The 20,128-nt window shown below is 32.0% G+C and overlaps 1 protein-coding gene across 2 annotated transcripts in view; it reads left to right on the top strand.

Moving 5' to 3' along the window:
* The window catches only part of LOC140040234 (potassium voltage-gated channel subfamily KQT member 1-like), a 95,726-nt gene that overhangs the window by 68,110 nt on the left and 7,488 nt on the right, over nt 1–20,128 (top strand). The window contains exons 4-11 of one of the 2 annotated variants that reach the window (XM_072086002.1): nt 513–639; nt 819–997; nt 3,416–3,544; nt 6,747–6,857; nt 11,038–11,133; nt 13,749–13,843; nt 14,840–14,896; nt 19,610–19,818. In XM_072086002.1, coding sequence (XP_071942103.1) covers nt 513–639; nt 819–997; nt 3,416–3,544; nt 6,747–6,857; nt 11,038–11,133; nt 13,749–13,843; nt 14,840–14,896; nt 19,610–19,818 — 1,003 coding nt within the window. The remainder of the gene's footprint in view (nt 1–512; nt 640–818; nt 998–3,415; nt 3,545–6,746; nt 6,858–11,037; nt 11,134–13,748; nt 13,844–14,839; nt 14,897–19,609; nt 19,819–20,128) is intronic. The other variant, XM_072086011.1, reaches the window with a different exon arrangement.

Below are 20,128 nucleotides of genomic sequence, written 5' to 3'. Positions count from 1 at the left end.
GTTGCTGATGTTGAGTGTGGTGAGGCAGTTTTTGATATGGAAACTAGAGAACTAGTTAATCATGTTAATTCATTATTTCAAACTGGCTGTTTATTTTATATTCCTTTTCATGTATTATACATTGTAGGGGCCCTCATGAGATAAGCCTTTGCTTCTAGTGTGGGCCCCAGTTATTATTGTTATAACTGAAAAAATGACTAAACTTACTGTAGACATAGAGGCTGTGCTTCCTCTCTTGACACATTTTTGGCCGATTCCAAGTTCAGATGACCAAACAACACAGAATTTTAATTAATTGGTCTTCTCTCCATAACGGTTATTATATAATGCTATGTATAATATGTTTCATATGGACAGTTTGTCTGAAGTAAAGTGGAATTAAATTTAATTGAATATGTGTATGTTAAAAATGGTGATTCTGTATAGTGCCAATGAAGGGAACAATTTTGAAATACATTGAACATTTACAATTATATTTTTTTAATTACAATTATTATTTGCTTTTTTAAAAGGAAATGCTTTTATTGGTAGTCTTGAGCTTTGAATGTGGTTTACGAGTTTGGTCTGCGGGATGTCGGAGTCGTTACCAAGGAACTTATGGAAGGATACGATTTATTAGACAACCTCTGTGTATATTAGGTAAGCTGACTGGACAAAACATGTCACATGACAACAAGCAGTTGGCTATTAATATGGAATTGTGTAAGACTATCCCAGAAAACAATATTATTATTGTCTCTAAACATAAAAATGACAATTTGACATACTTTAGGAATTACATAATAAGTATTATGTGCTATTTATATTGTGTTTTACAGATATTGTAGTTGTTATATCAACCTTATTAATATTCCTTGTTGGAAGTGATAAAGGAATGAAATTCCACGATGATTCTCTTAGAGGTCTTCGCTTTCTTCAGTTCTTAAGATTAGTGAGGTTAGACAGACGGGGTAATACGTGGAAACTCCTTGGCAGTGTTGTCTGGGCACACAGACAGGTAAAAATGATAATATTCAATTGTAATGTTGTTTGTAGAGAACAATTGATACTTTAATTCGTCAAAATGTCAAAACATTTATTCAATATATCCTTTTTGCATTGAGACCAAAATAGTAATAGAAATGTAATGTTTGTTATATACCAACACAAATGAGTTTTCATGCCAATAATAAATATTAATTAGAATCATTTACTTAAAATAATACTAAAAAAAATGAATTTAATAATTTAAAAATAAAACAAAAAAGAAAATAAATACAAATATTGAATCTCTGTCTACACTATCAAACTTTATGTGACAAAAAATGGGTTAGGGTCCATATATTGACATGATGATGTCAAATCACTACCATATTTGGGCACATCACACTTTTTTGTCAAACTAGTTTGATAGTGTAGACAGGGATTTTAGGATGAAGATAGTAGTATGTGATTTTTGTGATTTGTGAAGATAAAACCAGAGAAATAACCTGTATCAAAATCATAGGTTATTCGTGCAACAAGCACATACGTTAATGAGCACAGAAAGTTGATGTATGGCATCAAATGACCTGAAGTATTATACGTTTATAGTGCTGAATTGTGTCTATGTGAGTATACAGTGTTACTAACATTGTAACATTTGTGAAATGACGGGACCCACTTATACTGTTTTTGACATGATTACCTCATCAAACTGAAACATGATAAACAAAATAAGTAATAACTCTCTATAACTCTGTATCATTAAATCCGATATAACTCTGATGGTTTTAGGGTTGTATCTGATCTTTGAAGGTTTCAGAATATAACAGAGAAGTGGATTAAAATAGTAGGGGTATATATTAGGGTCCCAAATGTGTCCCTTTAATGTTTAGTTAATTTTACAACATTGACACATAAGAAGCAGGTAGTCTATACACTTAGGATTTATTTTTTTCAACAGTTTCTAGTGCGCAGTAAATTTGTTTTCCACTTTCCAAATGGAATTAACATTTAATAATCTTCTAAATTCTGTCAGATTACATTTGATGTAGTGCTTTTATATCTAAGAAATGAATTACACAATTTTTGGAGATCTGTTTAAGTTTAGTTGATACTTGACAGCATTTTACCACAATCATACGGTAAATACTGTAAGGTTGAATCCTGTAGTATTAAAGGGACAGCTTTATGATTAAAAAAATAACCCCTTTGGGAGTGTACCCCAAAAATAGGGTTAGTGTTATATTTCCTTTGTTTTAAAGGCAATCTAACAGGATGCTGAGGTCTGAGGATAAAAGGATTTATCTGTGGCTGCGACACGAATAGTCCCCCCCCCCCCACCTTATCAGACACTGCATGCCACAGGGAATATGTACATAGCACAGTACTGTTGGTATTTGTCGCATGCAGATCAAAGCACTGTTATGTCGAGTTCCTATCTTGGCAACTTGATATAAATCTAGCTGGTCGTGGTTCTATTGTAATTTCAAATTATTCTAATTTTTTTAATTTACAAAATATGAATTTCTAATAAATTTTAATTGTAGTATTTTGATATTTGTTGGAAAAGCAACTGAAAGCCAATCACATCATTTTAGTATCTTTTTATTACAACTTGATATAAAGCTAGTTGGATTTGATTGGTTTCTATGGTAACACTTAATACAAAACATGCATGCAAATGTAAAACATTAACATGAACGCAGGTCATATTATTTTTCCTAAAACATTAGACAACATTACTTGTGAGGACTAGGTATCATATTATGTATGATTTTATAAATGAAATAATACTAATTGAAATAATCAAATGATTTGATGTTATTTTCAAGAGCCTAGCCTCGGCTCCGGACCCAGCAAATGCTGAGCTCCGGAAACAAGTAAACTTTAGGGGCCTGACAAAGTGTCCCCTTAATAGGAGTGTTTCTTGAATAGGAGTTGGCCTTATTGTTAAACATATATTTCTCCTTTGTTCATAAACTGAAAAGTTTCCCCTTAATAGGGATATGAATAGGGGTGTCCCAATGGAGGGGGGTGGGGGGTCGGGTATCTACTGTAGTACGTACAATTAACAGTAATGTAGGGTAACTACAGGTATATTGAGGAACAGGGTAAAATGTGACTGTCTACTTGTCGTCTACATAATAACACAGTTGTACTTCCTTACAGCCTAAATATTATCATAAAAAAATATATAATATAACTTTTATTTTGGTTACTCTTTTCTTGCATTATATTAATTATGTTCATTATCAGTTGTATATTTATTATGTTACTCTTTTCTTGCATTATATTAATTATGTTCATTATCGGTTGTATATTTATTATGTTACTCTGTATTTTGCTCTATTAATTGTGGAAATAAATGTTATTACCCCATTATTATTAAAATATGACTCGATGATGATGTACATTTAATAATTTAATGATTAATTTTCATTAATTTTTTCAGGAGCTACTAACAACGTGGTATATTAGTTTTCTTGCGTTGATTGCCATATCATTTTCTGTATATGCATTAGAACAAAAGAGCAACCCAGATGAATTTGACAATCTACCAGATTCGTTGTATTATGGTTTGGTAATTATAACAATTTATTTATATTTTATTTATTTCACACTTGCACTGATGAAGGGCTAGTGTTGCTCGAAAGCTCTGCTTACTTTTCTGGCTGTTTTACTTATCGTTTTGATTTAGCTTTTCGCTTTTTTTTGTATCTCCATTGAGATTCAGCCACTGATACCCACAGCATTGTCATTTTTTCAGTAATTTGCCTTTGGATTTATTTTATTTATTTCATACGCATTCCAACAGCGAGCACAAACTCGCCAATTACTTCGTGTTCCCACTTGGATGCAATGCAACAATGTAGGTGAGTTGACCAATCACAGGCGACAATTCGGATGTATTGCATCTAAAGCACTGTCTACACTATCAAACTTTATGTGACAAATGTGATGTGCCCATACACACACTTTTTTTGTCAAACTAGTTTGTAAATAGAACGCAAGAGGGAACCAAGCTTACAGATAAATTTTAAGGTTTAATTTGATTTTGTTTGTTCAGCTACTTTGGTGTTAAACTTATATAATTAAGAAGAATCCATGAAAGATAAAAATCAGATAGGTTTAGGTTTGCGTACTTAGTACTTGCTTTTCTTAACTCTTTGGAAGGATAATGTTATGCATCAAAACATTCATATAAAAACTAAGAAATCATTTAAATAACAATCAACTGCTTGAGGCTAAACGCAAACAATGTTTCAAACCATTGTGATGAGATAAATTATGAATTGATTTTACCCAATATATAATTTTTGCCTCAAGGGTTAAACGTTTACAAATGACAACAAAATTAAAACACATAAAATATTGTATCACCAAAAAACACAATTTGAGTCTTATAAGAAACGAAGGAAATAGAATGTCTAATAGAAAGAGATTTTTCTGTAGTTTTCTCCTATTGCCTGGTGTGAGTTTTTTTCCAAAAGCACCAAATTTGGTATTCAGGTTTCCCATGAGTACAAATTTTGATTAAATTATGCATGAGTTTACCAGAAAATAAGCATGAACTTTTCTGAAATTAAGCATGAGCTTTTCTGAAATTAAGCATAGCTTTTCTGAAATTAAGCATGAGCTTTTCTGGAATTAAGAATGAGCTTGTCTGAAATTAAGCATACTTATCTGAAATTAAGCATGAGCTTGCCTGAAATTAAGCATGAGCTTGCCTGAAATTAAGCATGAGCTTGCCTGAAATTAAGCATGAGCTTTTCTGGAATTAAACATGAGCTTGTCTGAAATTAAGCATGAGCTTGTCTGAAATTAAGCATGAGCTTGTCTAAAATTAAGCATGCTTGTCTGAAATTAAGCATACTTATCTGAAATTAAGCATGAGCTTGCCTGACATTAAGCATGAGCTTGCCTGAAATTAAGCATGAGCTTGCCTAAAATTAAGCATGAGCTTGCCTGAAATTAAGCATGAGCTTGCCTAAAATTAAGCATGAGCTTGCCTGAAATTAAGCATGAGCTTGCCTGAAATTTAAGTGAAACTATGTTTAAGCAATTAGAAACAAATATATCAAGAAAAAAGAGACAGGGTATTCAACACCAGTTTGATTGATATATGATTTTTCTTCTTCTCAAAATCACAGATTGTCAAAAGGCTTCTGTTTAAATTGATTTCATATTGTAGATTTAGAAGCCTTGTTCCATTTTAGGGCAATAATCATTGACTTTTTAATAATTAGTGAAACACGATCAATAAAAAAACTGGATTAATCTAGCAGCCATATGATATACAGTCAACTCTCCCAACACAAGCCTTATTTGGGCTGGAGTCCAATATTTCAATTTTTTCAGATATTCTGGTTTTCCAAATGTGTTTTTTAAAAAATCCCAAAAATATGTCTTTTTAGAGAATTTCTGGTTTTCATTTGAGTCAATTGTAATGGAAAAAAAATATTTAAAAACCACAGGGAAATAGAGAAACTTAAAACACTCAAAAATTCTTCAAATAAATAATGTGCACTCCAGCCATAAATAATGTGCACTCCAGCCATAAATAATGTGCACTCCAGCCATAAATAATGTGCACTCCAGCCATAAATAATGTGCACTCCAGCCATAAATAATGTGCACTCCAGCCATAAATAATGTGCACTCCAGCCATAAATATATTTAAATAAAAATTCAATGCCCCGGCTGAGACTAGAACTCTAAATCCTACTGCTTGTATGCAGGTGGCCTACCATTAGACCACTACCTTGTGGCGTATAGGTCTCAAACACTGTGACACTCAGGTGGCCTACCATTAGACCACTACCTTGTGGCGTATAGGTCTCAAACACTATGACACTCAGGTGGCCTACCATTAGACCACTACCTTGTGGCGTATAGGTCTCAAACACTATGACACTTAATACAGTAAACATTTTCACATCTGCTTCTCTCCATCCTTATGGCTACGGATATGTCTACAACAATAGTCTTTGTAACATATATCAGTAATTACCATATTTAAGAGATACATAATAATAATATAAGTGTAATCTAAGTGTAATATGAGTGTTTGTATGTACCTTACTGTAATATTTTGTACTTTTAATATTTAACTTAAAGATATTTTTTTTTTTTAAAGTGAAATAATTATTCACAGAAGTAAAAATCTTTATTAAAACTACACAATTTTAAGTCTGATTTTAAAACTTAAAAGGCTGTTTTAAAGACCACTTTCTGGTGAGAAAAAAAATACAAATTTAAAATACTTTATTTTGAAAGAATGGTTTAAAAAAAAGCAGAAACAGGCGCTTAGTTTTCATTTTATTTTACTGTTAAGCGCATTGAGGCTTTTCATAATGCACTATTAAACATGGATTTTTATTATTATTATTTAAAAAAAATGTTATTGGAATCAATACTTGAATATTATAGATAATTATTCATGAAATTTTATATTAATTTGAGGGTTTCTTTATTATGTGTGTGCTCTCATTTAATGTGGTTTAAGATATATTATGTTTAAAAAATAAATAAATTTATGAATAAACTTATTTATTTCGGTAAATATAAAACCATACAAAACAGCAGCACTTTTTTAAAGGCTGAAACGTTTGTTAACAAACGTATGGTTTAATATGCTTAAATATGCTAATTATGCTAATTAAGTACCGCATAATGTGGTTTAAAATATATATGTTTAAAAAATAAATAAATTTTGAATGAATGTATCGATGCTTAAATATGCTAATTAAATTCCAGCATAAAATTTGTTAATTTTTTAACAGATTACCTTAACAACTATTGGTTATGGAGACAAAACACCAAGTAATTGGTCTGGAAAGTTAGTTTGTACTTTATTTGCAATTTTGGGTGCATCGTTCTTTGCTCTTCCTGCCGTAAGTACTGACTTAAATTGTTAAAAAGTAAATGACATTTGTTTTGTTTGTAAATTGACGTCACCTGTTATCTACGTCATTGTACGCATCCCAAATGTTATTTTATTGATGGTCATGACAATCATACAGTCGGCAATTATCATGATCAACACTGGTGGCGCTGTTTATGCAAAATAGTCTAAATGATAGGAAGGTGCGTCATCTCCATTCATATTTTAACGAACATGAATAAAAATAACAAATAATTGACAACCGTTTTAAAGACGTTAACGACAGGAAACAGCAGAGCAGTTTGATTTGACATTTGACCTTAAAACGCATTGGCTATCATCGTAGTAATATGCACTCTTCAATCATGTTATACAACTGTTTTCTAATAAACTATCATTTAATTCTGAAATAGGAAGTTAGCACAGGTGTTCTGTCTGTTTTATTATTTCAAAATGAAGACTTTTTTTAAATCAGGGTTACAGATTTTCACTGAATACACTCAATGAAGCTAATGAAATGCTTTAAACTTGATAAATTATTTTTTTAATGTGAGCATTTATTACTAGTATAGAGGTGTCTCACTGTAATATATTGGATTGACAATGTTATCTACATTTTGTGGCAAAATGTCAAGAAATAAAACCCTTATGATTAAATTTCAACTCAATTACCATACTTAAGCAATTGTACTTTGGTATAAGATCACTTCTTGGATTTAGATTTGGTGGATAACCCATTCATCAAGATCCCACTTGTCAGTTTACTTTAGCTATTGTCATATAAACACGTTGGAGTTTGGGGATTAAATGTAAAGCTCTGTCTGTGCCCAAATATAGTGGTGATATGCCCAAATATAGTGGTGATATGCCCAAATATGGTAGTGATATGACATCATGTCCATATATGGGCACATCACATTTTTTGTCCCATGTTATGTTTTTTACTCAACATTAAAGAACCATTGATATAGAGTAAATAAATAAATAAAATAAATAAATAAATTTAAAACAATAGTTTTCAAACACAATTGATCTGACTATAAATCTCCTTTATGATTAATTAGGATTAGTTTAATCAAGATAGGGAACATGTCAAACTTATTCTACTGCAGTAACTACATTATGTTTACTTTTTAACATGTTTATGTAATTATTTATCAAACTTTAAGTAATTTTAAACACTGATTATTGCAGTGACACATTGAACAACAAACTAAAAACATACATTATTGTTTAACAAAGTAGTTACTGCAGTAACTGCAGTAGAATACATTTGACATGCTCCCTTTAAAATAAATCAATTACCTTTGCATACTGTATGTTGCCATCTTCAAGTATTAGTATACTCAAGTCAATAATCAATGTACTCAGAATTTCAAATGATGCTCTCACTTTCTGTCAGTTTTTATTACATGTGTACAACACTTTACTGTTCTGAAAAATAAAAGAAATTATTACATACAAATAAATTAAATGAACACTATTTTATGCATCAGTATATATCTTTATTCATCCCTCATGGAGCAATTAACAAAAGAAGGAGATGGATTACATCATCTTACAATATCCAACGCCACTGAGCAGCGACAGTTCTATTGCCACTGAGCAGCGACAGTGCTATTGCCACTGAGCAGCGACAGTGCTATTGCCACTGAGCAGCGACAGTGCTATTGCCACTGAGCAGCGACAGTGCTATTGCCACTGAGCAGCGACAGTGCTATTGCCACTGAGCAGCGACAGTGCTATTGCCACTAAGCAGCGAAAGTGCTATTGCCACTGAGCAGCGACAGTGCTATTGCCACTGAGCAGCGACAGTGCTATTGCCACTGAGCAGCGACAGTGCTATTGCCACTGAGCAGCGACAGTGATATTGCCACTGAGCAGCGACAGTGCTATCTATTTTATCCAACAATTAGAAATTAGTTGAGTGATTATTTTACAGCATTTAATAATAATGTTATTGTCAACAACAAATAATAATAATTGACCAATGGTTATCACCATCTAAGTTAAAATACAGAACATAATTTCTTGAGAAAAAAAAGGATACTGCAGTAAAAATAGGTTACTGCAGTAACTACTTTGTTAGCTGCAATATGTATTTTAGTTTCAGTGACGAAAATGATGAGCAGTCACTGCAATAAACAGTGTATGACTATAACCCAAAAACAGCTTGCTAAACAAAATAAAGTTACTGCAGTAACTGCAGTAGAAAAATGTTGACATTGTCCCTATAATGATTCAATTAATAACAGAGAATGTCCAGAGGCCAGATGGAAATCCTACTTAACAAAAGGTAGTAAGTTTGTGAGTCCTAGTTCTGTAAATCACAGATTATATATTAGGATATTACCATATGTTACCATATTAGGATATTACCATATGTTAGAACTGCATAATATTGTTATATTCTTATAGTTGTAATACCCACAAAAGAATGAAGTGTCCTATTAAATTTCAATTTGAATCACTCGCCATTGATGAAGTGCCTATTTGTACAATCATTATCTATAGTACATTAAGTTGTCATCACATTTGTAATATATATTTGATTGTAATATCACAAAAGTAATTGGCATAATTTCCTAAATGAGGATAGAATGTGATCAGCTTCAATACACTTGTATTTGAGGTGTTCAAATTAGTTAGCCAAACATAATTTCCTAAATGAGGATAGAATGTGATCATCAGCTTCAATACACTTGTATTTGAGGTGTTCAAATTAGTTTAGCCAAACATAATTTGTTAAATAAACATAGATGCAAATATTATTGAAATTTATGAAACATTAACTAATTATCTCTCACTTTCTTTTTTCCCATTCAAGCAATAAATATAAGTATTTATCCAGCAACTGATACCCACAGCATTGTCATTTTTGCAGTAATTTGCCTTTGAATTAATAATATAGAAATACTGTATATATTAATGTTAATTTATGTAATGTCTCAAGCATTTTTAATTAATCTATGTAGATGGTTAAGTCTACCTTAAAGTAAGCATCTTAAAATAAACATAAACCTAGCCAGTAAACTTTAAGTTCATTCATAAGTAGGCTATCATTGAACCCTGTGTGCATATGTGTCAGTATTAAATACATTCAACATGAAATCGACGTTTGCCTCTGGTTAGCCCACCCGTCTTATTCAGCAGCTTATAAATGACATATGGCTTGTCGGTTATGTTTCTTTATACATGAGTAATGACATATGGCCTGTCTGTCTGTCTGTCTGCCTGTCGGTTATGTTTCTTTATACATAAGTAATGTATCAAAGTAATACATTCAATTTTAAATAACAAACCAATAAATCTTTATTATTAATTAAAGTTTAATAATAACAATTTAAGGAAATTAATAATTATAGTCTATAGAAGTATTCCAAGAAAGGAAACATGTGGTGCAACTTATTTTTAGCCTGTCATCACAAAGTTAATTGAAAAAGTTACATTTATTGTCTGATGAATATCAGTCTAGTTATATACACCTTTCCAAGGTATTCTTGATAGGCTTATATAAGTCATTTGTATATTTATGCTTTAAGCTTGGTTCCCACTAGAACGTAACGCAAGGACGTAAACGCAACGCAAGCGTTTTAACCAATGACAAGCGAAGTTATAGACAGTTAGCAATCACAAGCGAATAAGCCATCGCTTGTGATTGGTCAAGTCACTTGCGTTGCGTTACGTCCTTGTGTTGCGTCGCTAGTGGGAACCACGCTTTAGTGCTGATTGAAGCTTGGTTCCCACTAGAAAGCAACGCAAGGACACAAAGCGCAATGCAAGTAATTTGACCAATCACAATTAGCGATGGAATATTCAAACTATCATTGTCATTGGTCAATTCGCTTGCATTATGGTTTTATGTCCTTGCGTTGCGTCCTAGTGGAAACCGAGCTTAACTTGTAGTGGAAACCGAGCTTAACTTGTAGTTAGTGTTACAGTGTTAGATAGCTTACATAAATACAAGAACATGATTGGTTAAAATATGGATCCAAAAAGGTAATAAGCGCAGTTATAATAACATGATTGTACCAGCTGCAATGACTATGATTACATGACTAATGTTATATTACATTGTTATATTGCACCTTTAAGTAGGCAATATAACATAATTATCATTATATAGGATGATATTAGTATTGGTAATGCATAATTTGAAATTATTATTTGTAGATTTTGTTTTTATTTAGGGCATCCTTGGTTCTGGTTTTGCTCTGCAAGTACAACAGCAGCAAAGGCAGAAGCATTTTGCACGTCGAAGACACCCAGCAGCTCAACTCATTCAGGTAGTATTAAGCATGTACTTAAAACATTAAGCACATTAAGTGTTTGTATACGTAAAAACTTAGTAGCAATACTGTTAATTAATGTTGTAATACTTGCTGTATGATGTGCTTAAAGAATCATGTCCAATAAAGTACATACTTAAAGCAATCAAATGTTAGGATTCATTAGAGTTACGTAATCACCAAGATGATGACATTCATCAGTTTTATATCATTTTAGTAAAAGTTATATTTCTCCCTGATTCTGAGTGTAGTATCCCTACATCAACAATATTTTCCCAGTATCATAGGAAGATTATACAATACAGGATCACATGTGTATCACATGTGGTGCCTGTATCATGTAAGGTTATATTAAGTATTAGGTTATGGTTTCTGATACTAGGCGATGTGGTACACATGTGATGCTATGATGGCAGATTCTTTTTTAATCTAGATTCAGGACCGAGAACCGAGTGTGACACTATGTCTTTATTTACTAACATTTTTATCAAATAAAATATGGAAGATATTAAAAAGACACAATGATTATGGTATCTACAGGAATCAATAAAAAAAAATCAATAATAACAAACAACGTTTACATCAATCTTTCTTGCATAAATCAACATTTGTATACAGTATCTATTTGATGTGTAATATTAAAGAGACTACGAAGACTCAGAGAGTGAGTGGCCGGCCGAGCGGTTAAGACAGTGGAACCGTAATTACGTAGCCATAACATCGGCAAGGGTTCGAGGCTCACTCGCTCCATGGTTCTGGTGGTAGAACGAGTCTTCTCGGATAAGGACTATAAACCGTAGGTCCAGTGTACACATAGCTCATGCGCACTTTTAAAGAACCTAGTACATCTTTCGAGACGAGTAGGGGGTTACCCCGGTGTACTAGTCCACACAAACACAGCCACTGTCACACACAGCCACTGTGCAAATTGGTACTGGACCGTTTTAGAGGTGTTTACCACCTGTTGGTCCAGATCCTTCACTAACCGAGTTAGTGAGAAGTCGAATAAATAAAATAATAAAAAAAAATTATCAAATTTTCTGTGACAAAATGTGATGTGCCTATATATGGACATGATGATTTCATATCACTACCATATTTGGGCATATCACTACAATATTTGGGAACATCACACTTTTGTTACATTAGTTTTTTACTATTTCTATCATTACATGCTATTTTTAAATGCATTGAATTTCCAAAATAAATATATAATGCATGGGCTTTAAATTATATACTGTATTTAGTGGAACCCATGCCCATATTAAGTAATATACTATTATATACTGTATTTAGTGGAACCCATGCCCATATTAAGTAATATACTATTATATACTGTATTTAGTGGAACCCATGCCCATATTAAGTAATACTATTATATACTGTATTTAGTGGAACCCATGCCCATATTAAGTAATATACTATTATATACTGTATTTAGTGGAACCCATGCCCATATTAAGTAATATACTATTATATACTGTATTTAGTGGAACCCATACCCATATTAAGTAATACTATTATATACTGTATTTAGTGGAACCCATGCCCATATTAAGTAATATACTATTATATACTGTATTTAGTGGAACCCATGCCCATATTAAGTAATACTATTATATACTGTATTTAGTGGAACCCATGCCCATATTAAGTAATACTATTATATACTGTATTTAGTGGAACCCATGCCCATATTAAGTAATACTATTATATACTGTATTTAGTGGAACCCATGCCCATATTAAGTAATACTATTATATACTGTATTTAGTGGAACCCATGCCCATATTAAGTAATACTATTATATACTGTATTTAGTGGAACCCATGCCCATATTAAGTAATACTATTATATACTGTATTTAGTGGAACCCATGCCCATATTAAGTAATATACTATTATATACTGTATTTAGTGGAACCCATGCCCATATTAAGTAATACTATTATATACTGTATTTAGTGGAACCCATGCCCATAAGTAATATACTATTATAGACAGAAGTTTAAAAAGGGAAAAACACAGAATTTTAAAAGCGTATTATTACAATGATAATACATGGGCTTTAATTAATCTGAAATGTACAGTGTTTACTTTCATATATTCAAACGTGTTCTCTAGAGTATGTAACCTTAATACAGTATATTCAAACTGTCCAGTCAGCAGTAATCCTGTATAAGGGCAGCATCAATCCATGTAACAGATTGACTTCTGTATTTAGATATGTTATTTTTGTAGTATAAACATATTATAATATGGTCAAAATTAGCTGGAAATATAAAATTTTAAATTAACAATTACTGTACAAAGCTGTATACTGTATATGCTATAATTTTTCTTTAAACCTTGTAAAACAATGTGGACCATTTGAAGTACTACGTTACTGAAAATGCAATCCAATCAAAAGAAAGAATAAATAAATAAATAATAGAGTATAAGAAAAGAACATTAATATAATTTGGTCAAAGGAACATAGAAGGTAGAATGAAAGAAAATGAAAATAAAGAATATATGAAAGATGATAAAAATAGCTTGACAGAAAGAAAACCTAATTACTATTGAACGAGGTGGAGAATGAACAAATAATAAACATATTTAATTTTTTCTCAGTGTCTGTGGCGTTGCTATGCAGCTGATCCTAACTCAATCTCAGCAGCTACTTGGAAACTTCACCTTCGACCTGTGTCAAGCCCAACAACGGGAAGGTAAAGCTATTGATAATATCCTTGATTTATAAAGCACCTATTGTTGTGAAACCTCTAAATACATATATTATTACGCCGGTCATTTTTGGATAAAAAACGTATGACAACATACTCCCATAATGCAGCTAGTAATCAGAAAGGAAAACGTAAGTAAAAAGTGTCTTGCCTTAGGAGATACAAGTCACATTGGATTTGAAATCACAATCTTACAACACACTGCCCACACACCCTCACTACATTACACCTGGTTTTCAACCAACATATATTTATTTATTCCTTATAGGGCAATTAAAAAATGAAGAAGATTTGATTACATTAGGACAATAATACAGTACAACAAATTGCAACATCAAACATAAGTTATAATTATAGAATCTTTTTTATATGAAACTGTATCAAGATAGGTTGTTTATCTTTAGAAGTGTCTTCCCAACTTTATATGAAAACAAAAGTGTTATTGATAATCAGTTTCAAAAGATTTAGGTTTTACACCAAATAGTATAATGGAACCTTTCAACATTTTGGTATCCGAAGATGTTCAAACAAAGATTACAATTTAGGGAAACTCATTCAAAATCTAATTTATAAAATAATTTTTTTTTTTCATTTTTATTGTGTTCTACTCGAAAATGAGGCCTTTCTATATTTGAATTACTCTCATTCTACTCCTCTTTAATTTCTCTTCAAACTCTTACTCATGATTTGTTCTAATATGTTGTAGCATCTCATTTTAGTATCTCCTATAACAATGATTGGATTTTGATACCTGATATGTTACATTACTTCTCTTAGATAGAACATTCATTATGTATCTGAATTCTTAAGACTAAGTATAACCTCGTTTATACTTAGCCTGAATGTTTTAATGATATAAAGGTAGAATAATGCATGTTGAACATTGTAATGTAGTCATAATGTGAGTTTACATTGCATGATGTTGTGATGTTGTCTGTTGGACTGTTTGTCCTCATTTCACACCCCTTGTTTATCATATAGGAAGCACAAAGACAATGTACAGGCCAAGTCTTCGCCAGAGAATGCCAAACGTCCGCGGTAGGTTGTAGCCCCTTGCATCAACACCCCCTCCCCTACCAGCATGACCCCCAATATTGTAATAATGTTATACATAGATGCATGGTAGTATTGCATGTAATCATAACAACTTTCTTTATTCATACCTCGTCCGTGGCACCACAAAGAGACACGCATGTATGCACCCTGATTTAACACAGCCTGTCGCGTGCAATGAGAAGATAGGACTAAACATGTGTTTGTATGACAACCTGTTGCGTGCAATGATTCCCTTCCCAAACACATGACATGTAAACAACATGGCTTTTAACAATTATGTATTCATACGCCACACCCTAGTGCATATAAAGTAGATAAATCTAAACCCATATTTTGATATCATTCTTGTAAGTATGCCAAAGTAACTTGGTACATAATGATAATCAAAATTTATATTGCGGCAATAAAAAAAAAAGATGTATCCTAAAATTTGAATGTAAACACATTGGCACCAATCTTGTGAATATGCCAACTTGGTGCATACACAAGTGATAATAATCAAACATTTATATTGTGCCAAAAATTATCAAAGGAGGCGTATCCTGAAAAATAAATAGATTAAATGAATCAAAATTGGGTGAATGTTTGACAAAAGGTGGGAGTTAATTTCAAAGGAGAATGCAACAAAGCAAATTATGCCAAAGGTCTTCTGTGGAAACACGCCACGCTAGTGCATACAATGATTAGCAGATAGGGCTGCATACATGTACACCCACCTTGTGAGTACACCAAACTGGCGCAAGCCCCAACCGTGCTCAAAGCCTAGAGCCTAAAAGTAGTGAAATTAATTTAATTAATGTCCTATCTTTTGCATTACAATTTGTGAAATTTAGAGAGGGCCCAGGCTGGCTGCCCCCCCCCCCCTGAATCCTCCCCTGGGTGTGCCTTTCTTTGTGGTGTCATGGATAACTTTACTAAACTCATATTTAACCTTGTTTTTTTTTTCATTTTCCATTACAGCTTATTTAACATAAATAAAGCATCTAGCTAAATAGCATGGTATTTGCAATTATTGATATAATAATTTCCTTCATTTTGTAGATAACTTGAAAATTAAATATTAATCTTTATAAATTATTCATAATTATAATCTTTTATTATTACTGTATATATAAATTTAAGAGACTGAGTAGTCTTTGGTTGCTGGTGTAATATAATAAAAAAATAACCAAGTTTAAATACTAGCCCCTCTTGGTTCAAACTGTATGCAATGCAATGGCGTAGAGGTACAACGCAACTGAGGAGCTTACCAATCGCATTTGAGAATTATTCAGATAATCTATCGCTTGTGATTGGTCAAATTACTCGTGTTGCGCTTACATTCTTTTGTTGCATCCAAGTGGGAACAAATCTTCATTCAGGCTAAATTCATACACAATACTTTAATAAATCCATTGTAATGCAACCCAAATATAATCCCATCTTAAATAATCCCTACTAATCTCCAAATTTAATGCAAGATCAGTATTATTAATCATGATGTCAAAATCACCATGTTTTTTACCTCATGGTTAATCAGTGACATAATTGCCACAAATTTTCATGTATCACATTACCATACATTGGTGGAACCCAAATATAATCCCATCCCCTACTTATCTCTAAATTTAATGCAATATCATATCAGTATGATCAATCATGATGTCATAATCACCATGTTTTCTACCTCATGGCTAATCAGTGACATAATTTTCACAACTTTTCATGTATCACATTACCATACATTGTTGGAACCCAAATATAATCCCATCCCCTACTTATCTCTAAATTTAATGCAATATCATATCAGTATGATCAATCATGATGTCATAATCACCATGTTTTTTACCTCATGGCAGTGACATAATTTTCACAACTTTTCATGTATCACATTACCATACATTGTTGGAACCCAAATATAATCCCATCCCCTACTTATCTCTAAATTTAATGCAATATCATATCAGTATGATCAATCATGATGTCATAATCACCATGTTTTTTACCTCATGGCAGTGACATAATTTTCACAACTTTTCATGTATCACATTACCATACATTGTTGGAACCCAAATATAATCCCATCCCCTACTTATCTCTAAATTTAATGCAATATCATATCAGTATGATTAATCATGATGTCATAATCACCATGTTGTTTACCTCATGGCTAATCAGTGACATAATTGCCACAACTTTTCATGTATCACATTACCATACATTGACAGCATAATTCAAATCTACTGCAGTAAGATACGTGGCAGATCTGTTCAACTACATTACATTTTATTATCATTTTTACAGCTCATTTTTTATGACGACTAGTTTTAATACGTTTATGTAGACAGGTTGTGTTCAGCCTCAGACTACAGTCAGTTTATTACCGTTTCAAACTATGATAATTCAATAAGATGTATTGCAAATATACTTTTATTTTTTTACAAAGAATTTTTGTTTCTTTGTTTGCAGTTTCACACATTGATTGTGAGGTTTTATTCACAAATTTATCTTCAAATTTTAATTTTTTTTAATGATTTTTTTCGCTACTAAACCATCATAGAATATGCAATGCATAATTGCAATTTTAGTTAGTTAATTTATTAATTATATTTATTTTTTATTTATTTATTAATTGTATTAAACTGGTATTATTTTTAGGCATCATTATCATCACCATGGGTAATGTAGAATAAAGATTTTATTATTTGATTAGTTAGTGTGCGTTTGTGGCTAAATATAGTTTATTATATAACCCCTAAATAAATTCCTGTGATTTGATTGGACGATTGTCGGTCAAATGGCATGCAATAGTGCGTACTATTTTAATATGGCAACAAAACAATTAGGCTTTATCAAGAACAAACCAGGTGTTATTTGGGGGTAGGGGTAGGGCAACTGGGTCTGTGCCGATAACCCTTGACCCAATTGACATTATGCCAAGTGTGGGTAGGGAAACTGGGCCTATAATTAAATATTATATTCTTTGGAAATGCTTTTCTATTTCCTCAAATTTTCCTATAATTAAAAAAAATTATTGTCGATTGAAAGGAATATTGCATTATGCGTTTTGACGTTTTTATCAGTTGTTTTTTGTGAATGTTCTTGGGACTTAAATCTCGTAGTTTAATCAATTATATTTTCATGAATAATGCTGTGTTGCTAATGCTTTTTACATGGATTGTGATTCTGTTTTATTTTAATCACAAACCAATTTTGTAAGTGAATGTTATGATCTTAATGGTTATTATAAGGCGGCTTAGTGTGTCGGCAATTGTGTCAACTAGTCTCGCTTTTAAATGGCAAACAGTATTCGCTTCTTTATTGTTGAAGAATAATTTTCAATACATTTATATTTTTTTCAACAAATATCGTAGATAAAAACTAATTTTGAATTTAAAAAAAACACTCTACATATATTAGTGCAAGTAGCTTGATAAACTATGATTAATAAAGTCATTGGGCTATTCAATATGTCATTTGGACCACTTATGATGTCATCGGGCAACTAATAATTTCTTTGGGCAAACAAATTTCATTGGGCAACTTATAAATTTACTCAATACATAAAGCTTGGTTCCAGCTTGGTCGCAAGGCAATGACATAACCACAACCAAACAATGCGATGGGCCATCTGAATCGTCACTTGTGATTGGTCAATTCACTTGTGTTGCGCGTACTACTTAGTGTCTAAATGAGAACCAAGCTTTAGTGTACTGACAGAGCTCACCTAAAAATTGGAGTATTTTACTACAAAATGATCTAAGCATGTGTTGGCAGCTATACACTACACAAGATAATTTTAAAGGATTCGGTTTCAATTAGCAAATTGATTATAGGCTGATATTGACATGGATCATTTTGAGTGAAAATACTGAAAATTAATGAGTGATAAATTTATAGTATCTTTGCTTATTAAAGATGTATTGTCCCTTTGACTAATTCCAAAAAAAAATTTTTTTTTATTTTGAAAAGGTTGGTCATTTTGAAGTATCATAATAGTTATTAACTTTCACCAAAAATTTGTCGAAAAAAAAAATAATTTAACCGAAATACATATGTTTTTTTGTTCAAAAAATAACTTTGACTTCCAGTCAAAGTTTTCAATCAAAACATATCTCATAAATGCAACGCGCTTGTTTGGCTACTCTGTATGCATAATCATAAAACTTCCTCGCGATCTGTGTGAAAACACCTTCTCAACCGTGACAAGTTGTAAACAATCCTAATTAGCATCATGCATAATGCATACTCATGGTTTGAAATCTTTGTTTACTTTCGCTTGCAACGATTTCTCAGACGAAATGTAATCTAATTAATTTACCTGTTACGTAAAATTGTTGTTTTTGGCTCGAATTTTCGACTTAAAGTGAATAACTTTAATATTACTTTGATATGGCCAGTTTAAATTTAGAATTTTTTTTTTTCATTTTTTGTGTTTCAAGGGACAATACATCTTTAAGCTTACATAACATTTTTTGCATAACATTTTGCTTTTTAATCAGTGAGGTGCAAACAGGTTTTTGATTATCAAATCAGGAGTCTTGCTGGAGGCCATTTTATTATTTGAATTTGACCTTTCTGTTGCTATGCAACACATTGTTAGGGACACTTTGTTGTGTCCTAAAAGGGGTTTCTTTAATACGAGTTCTGCTGTATATTTTAATGGTGGCAGTAAAAACAGAATGTTCATATGTGATGTCCCTTTCTATATTACAGTTTTAGGACAAACACACTCATATCTCGATTGTCAATCAAACGTAACCATGGCAACAACAGTCCAATGCCACATCGTGGAGAGCGAGGGAGCAAAAAGTTACCAAGCTCTCACGAGACAGACGATACAAATGGAAATCACGAAAAGAAATATATGGCAAATGGCAGCAACTTAAGTCACTGCACAGACTCTGTGAGGTCAAAAGTCGGAGGTTAGAGGTCATTTATTATCAATCATGTATTTTACAGTCACTTTACAATCAAAGTGAATTTTCATTTTTCTTTGTTTCACTATCCATCTATTAAAGAATAGAATGAAAAGAAAATTCAATTTTACCGTATTTATCTTTTCTTGTGGGACACCATTATTCAGGAGACACCCCTATTAAGGGGACACTTTATTGGTTCCCAAAGTCGCTTGGATTGACCTTTAGCCAAAAACTGTGTCAAGGAATTATGTGTGAAAGCATTTAATGACATCCGTGCATGCGTACATCATAAAATTCCTAGGTCATTGCAAAT

The sequence above is a fragment of the Antedon mediterranea genome, chromosome 1 (assembly GCF_964355755.1).
Source record: "Antedon mediterranea chromosome 1, ecAntMedi1.1, whole genome shotgun sequence".
NCBI classification, from domain to species: domain Eukaryota; kingdom Metazoa; phylum Echinodermata; class Crinoidea; order Comatulida; family Antedonidae; genus Antedon; species Antedon mediterranea.
Note: the sequence above shows the minus strand (reverse complement) of the source record. Positions and strands in the feature narration are given on the sequence as shown.